Source organism: Lottia gigantea (assembly GCF_000327385.1).
Source record: "Lottia gigantea unplaced genomic scaffold LOTGIsca_14, whole genome shotgun sequence".
In the NCBI taxonomy this organism is placed as follows: Eukaryota; Metazoa; Mollusca; class Gastropoda; family Lottiidae; genus Lottia; species Lottia gigantea.
Genome location: NW_008707617.1, coordinates 1,297,872 through 1,303,833, shown reverse-complemented (window position 1 = coordinate 1,303,833; position 5,962 = coordinate 1,297,872). Strand labels below are relative to the sequence as shown.

General features: G+C 34.5%; 1 protein-coding gene across 1 annotated transcript; it reads right to left on the bottom strand.

Moving 5' to 3' along the window:
• On the bottom strand, positions 1–2,217 carry LOTGIDRAFT_157466 (hypothetical protein; the record flags this gene model as incomplete). Its single annotated transcript, XM_009049674.1, has 1 exon — positions 1–2,217. The coding sequence occupies one exon, from the start codon at positions 2,215–2,217 to the stop codon at positions 1–3; it is 2,217 nt and encodes a 738-aa protein (XP_009047922.1).
• Positions 2,218–5,962: the final 3,745 nt, after the last annotated feature.

Genomic DNA, 5,962 nt, shown 5'->3' with positions numbered 1-5,962 from the left:
TTATTTTGTAACATTGTGAATTCTAACCAAATGTCGTTTTGCTAAAATATGCATGCTGAATTCCTTTTTACAGATTTTACATGGGAAAGATCTGATATTAGGCAAAGCTTGGTGTTTTCTAGTTCTGGAAAGAAAATTATTCTTTGATTTAGATTGGGTTTTTTTCAGTAGTTTTTCAAGATATCTTATTTGTTTGGTGTGATTTTGAGATTCTTTTGGATAAATGACAGTAGCCCCATTAATTGTATCATTGAAAGTGAAGTTTACTGGATTTTGATTGCAATTAGAATCAGAGGACATTGCTATATCATATACATAATCTTTGGTCTTTATTATAGAATCTACCTCAGACAGAGATTCAAAATTAAGTTTAACAAAATTTGGATGACTTTTGTTTCCAACATGATTTTCTACATGTGATTTTAAATCTATCAGATCTTCAGTACGGTAAAAACATAGAGAGCAAGCAAATGGTTTCAAAGTAAAATCATCAAAATCAGATATTAATTTTGCATAGCGACCTGATGTTAGGGTATCCTTCACATCGCCACCAATAGAGCCCAGAGTTAACTGCCCTTGACTAGATGTTTGGCTTTCAACTGAAGCAGACGGTCTTTTTAGCTTTAGTTCTGTGTCTGTTTCCATGGTTTCTTTCTTTGACTCTTCATCAGCCATATTGGAAATATCTCCAATAGTTTCTTTAGAATAAGGTGGATTGTTTGATTTGGCACTTAGTGATTTAGGACTGGATTTATTTTGACCAATAAACTTTATCTTTGTAGGTGATCTCTTGCATCGAAGATCTACTTTGTGGACCTTTCTTTTGTGACTCAAAACATTTCTGAAATTGGAGAATGGTCTGTTGCATAAATCACAGGAAAATTTATCTACTGTGTGACGTATCATGTGACTAGTAAACAAGTTCAACTCTTCAGAGGTGAAGCTACAAATTGGACAATTGAAGTTAGCTGTTTTGACAGAAACCTCTTCTTGAAGGCAGACGGACATGTGAATGAATAAATCACGCACATCTAAAAAGATACTGGCACATTTTCCACATTTGTAAGATCTGCATTCATTACCATTTTCAGCGCTTGAAATTTCAGGAATATTTTCTCTTTCTTTCTGTGGATTTTTCAAGTCATATAAATTCTTGGACAACTGGGCAGACTTGTCAGAAAAGTCATTGTTTGCCTTTGATGGAGATCTGTTGACATCTTTCATCCTGCTGTCATCTCCATTTTGCTTTTCACGCCTTTGTAGAATGCTTCTTATATTCATCCCCTTTGAATATTGTCTAAAAGGTACTGGTGTAGAATTGGTGGAGCCATCACAACTGTTGGAAGCAGAACTGCCGCCAGCTGGAGAATGATCTGAATCTAGATCTAACATACTGCTGTTCATACCAGAATAGTTAGCATTACGACTGGCTTCTGGGATATAAGACATATCCACAGATCTTATTGGTTGTGATGGAAAGACAACTTCATTGGTGACTTGATGGTAGATTTTCTTGTGCTTTTCTACAGCTGCTTTACTATTAAAGGACTTGTTACAAATATCACATGTGTTTTCTTCAATGTGTTTCTGTATGTGCAATTGAAACAAATCAATATCTTTCTCTGCACATTTAAAATTACACATGGTGCAAGCTAATGGTGACTCTTCTTTGACTATGCTACTTTCACCATGGCATTGTTGACGATGACTGTAAACCTTGCTAATGCTGCGAAATGGTAAATTACAAACGTCACAATTATAGATATTGTCCTTTTTAGCATGGCGCCGTAAATGGCGATTCAAATCTGATTTATAACTTGTTTTATATACACAAAATTTACATTTGTATTTCTTTGGCAGGAGTCGGGAATTGAGTTCCAGTTCACTTCTGGCAATGGTGTACGTGGGATATTCTTCATCCTTATTTTCTGGTGCTGGTGGCGTTGGACTAGTTTTAACCCGATCTCCACCAAAATAATGGCCTTGCTGCATTGCCGAAACATCTGACCGGAGCATATTGTAAGACTGGTTAGCCATTTGTTCTGAACCTCGATGGAAGATGCCAGTAATAAATGGTTCATCAGGGGAGGGAAGTCTCATTGCCTTCTGGTCATCTGTTAAATCAAAAGATTTAGGTATAATACTACGTGTGAAGGATCTCATCCGAAACATGTCCTCATTGCCTTCCATCTCCATGGGCTCCGTTTTCAATGTCATCTTTTTAAACATGATGTTTTGGTTGGCCTTTGTCTGTAAAAGAAAAAAAATGTAGTTAGTCAAAACCTTTAAATATCAATCTGATCAAAATGCAAATAAAGATGTTCCATTTTGTGCCTGCAGAAAGTAAGCCTATATCAAATGAAACGTTCAGTTAACTTATGCATTTTGATTATACAAATGAAATACTTTTATTTTCTTTTTAGAAAATATTGTTTTAAATCCATTAGGTTTTCATGGCACATCAGACTTAGTTACAGATTCAACAAATCAACAAGTGGTTGCCTGGCAAGATACGCCCACTTCCCTGATATGTTTTCAGAATATCTAGGGTGGTCGTCAATCTGTGTCAAATCATACCAAAAATCTAACTTGTCCAAGATATTGTCGATTTAAACCATCACACACAATTTCATAAAATTCTGATAATTTAAGTGTATCAACCAGATAAGAAAGTGTAGTCTCTATTTTTTCCACAAACAAATTATGAAGCATATTTCCTTAGTCAAGTTCAACAACGCAAAAAAAAATGATCGTCAAATCAAGTTGACCAAGAAGAACTTATTAATAGAAACAACAGATGGGGGCGAAAACAATATACATCCACACTATAAAGTGGGCATATAAAAAATAATTCAGCAAATATTAAATAAGTAAATTGCAAGTAGTAATCTTCAAAAAAAGTTCAAGTCAATCTTTGCTTCACATCTGATAGTACTCAATTTCAACTATACTGATAATGAAAATACCATGACTTTACTATCGACATTTGACTGAAAATTCAAAGTAAAAAGTTGCTCTTTATAATCCCTTTACCAGATCAGAAGTTGATGTAAAGGAACTGAAAGAGTGATATCATGCTCAAATCAAGTAGAAAAATATCATATATTTCGAAGAATGGGTTTAATAATTTCACCTAATCCATGATATATTTGACTCTCAGTAGGATAAAAAAAAACTTGGCATGGTTTATAGCCCCTGTTCCCAACCTGGGGTGTTTTCACACCAGGGGCGTGGGACTAAGGTGTCTGGGGACCAACTGGTGTAGGAGAATAATTTATTTTGAATTGAGCGAGCACCTCACATCATAACATGCTGGAAATGTGGATGAACAAATTTTTGGGGGTGTGAAAGGTCCAGGTGATTGCTCCAGGGTGTGAAGGCTGAAAACGGTTGAGAACCACTGGTTTATACGGACCATATTTTCATATTTTCGTTGGGTTAATCGATCAAACTTATACCAATGTGTCCAAAACATCGAGAAAAAAAATCACCCTAAATCATTTTGGCTTTATTGACATAGAGATATGAAGAAAATTACTGACATCATCATATGTTTTATAAGTTTTATAATTTTGTAAAAATTTAGCCATCATTTTCAAATATTTTAGTTCGTAAGTTTTGGAGAAAAAATCATATTCAAAAAACAAATTGTTCAGTGAATGGCCCAAAACAAAATCCTCAAGGAAGTGAGTATGCTTTCATAGGGCATTTAGCCTAAGCTTGGTTTTGAAAGGATTTTTTGGCTTAGGTACATCTTTATAGTTGAAACCTAAAAAGCACTTGTAGATGCATATATATTGATATTCCTAAAGCAAAATTGTTTCATATAAGGTGTTGAATAACATTCAATAATTGATACATTTTATTACTACGTAAAAAATAGAGACGCCTATATAGCATGGTATATGACTTGTATCGGCTTGTATACCACGTTGCCATTTCCTTCATACACTATATACAGGTCATTACTGTACAGTATAACAGTATGGTATAAATAGAATATAGCTGGTTATACTCTATACTGTCTAACATCGTGTGTTCTAGTCGAGAAGATTTTTACCGTTATATTTCACGAGTGAATGACATAAAAACTCCCACTTTTACAAAGTTTTATATATATCTTACCTTTCCAGACAACACTTCCTTCCAAACGGCAACTTCGGGTAAAGTTTTAGTATCCAAAAGTGTTTGAAATTGATTAATTTATGCGTTAAAATGACCACATAATGTACACCATTGTTTTCTGACCTCAATTTTCCCCGGACTGCTCATTGCTCGCCCAGCTTAGTTAAGCGCTCTGATTGGTTGCTTTCAGCTTTAAGCATAATCCTAGCTGAATGCTTAGCAGCCAGGCACGTCTATCTCACGTGATATCATAGACAAACTATTTATTTTCTTTAATCTTACAGGAAAGAGTTATTTTCACAAAACTTGTTTTTAAAACTTTATAAAGTATTTGCAAAACTTTTAACAGCTTATAACTTAGTTTATAATCCTCTATATACTGGTCTATAGTCATATAGTCATACAGTCTTATACATTAGTGTAGGCCTCACAAATTGCACATTTTGTTCCAGTTTTTATGAAAATTAAAGTTTGAATATTATTCAAGAGCATTATTGCCAATTGTTAGTTAGCCTATAGGCCCTACTGTATTAGACTGTTACTTATAGACCTCCCCATAGGCCTATATTGTAGACTATACCCTATATGGAGATGGTCAAACAATGCACTATGCAGTCTCTTCAATTTCTGAAATTGTGTAACAGGGAAAATGTCTGGAGAAAAACATTGTTTTTTTTTTTCAGCCATCAATTCTCAGCACCCCAGTTGATCAATGTTTGTAAATTTTATAGAAACTTTATTTTATTCCACTCATGCTAAATAGGGAATATGTGTTGCCTCATTTTCTCCTGATATTGGGGGTATTTATAGGGGGCAGACTGACTTTATAAGTGGTTGGAATTCAAAATGTGGAAACTTCAAAGAAGTGGATAGGCACATGGATCATCTGAAAGGGTTTTCTCAAAAGAATACTACGAAAAAAGAATTGATATTGATGCTTTCTGACACATATTTTGGGGATAAAACTATAGAAATTTCTATTGGAGTACAAGCCATTTTCCTAGCGTCAAGAGCAGTAACCCTAACTGCTCAGAGTTCTCAAATTTTAAAAAGTCAGTATACAGTTGTGTATGCAAATATGTATGTATTTGGATATTGATTTTCTTTTTTATCAGGTGTTCTGGAAGGGTAAGTATTAGAGACTTTGCCACAGTAATTGTTGTTGTGAAGCATATATTAACTCAAGTTTTTAAACTTATTGGTGTGTAATAAATATTTATTATTAGTCATGTTGTATGTTTTATAGAAATTGCCTTTGGTGTTTTTCAAGAAGGTCTAGTGTTCAATTCCAGCATAGTTCCAGATAATACCTAGACAGCTGCAAATTGAAAAAGAGCAGGCTAATGCCACTGTCTTGACAAATTTTCCCTCATTGCACTCTATACGGCGTTGCCCGTCTTCATTAGCCCACATGATGCAGAAAAGTAGGACGTAAATATCCATTCATTTCCTTTCATTTGTTGGTGTTTTACAGTGGTTAGTATGCCCTGCCTTCCTTTTGACACCAGTGCCTGTAGATTTGCTAGAACTCAACATTTTTGAGACATTCTGTGGCAGGGTGCAATTTATACAGTATCAAATCACATCTGTATTGTGTGTATCATGTGTTCAATCCTCATAAAAAAAACTCTAAGGAAAACTCTTTACAATCCCTTTAAGTTTCATAAAACCAACCTTGTTGGTATCTACAAGGTATATAAATACCAAAATTCATTCAAATAGGCAAGACTTTAATACGGCTGGGGCAGAAACTCTGTATCTACTGTTCATCCATTCACCTCTATGGATGTTTCAAGCTAATATGGATAAACAGTCATGTTAAATTGAAACAATTGGT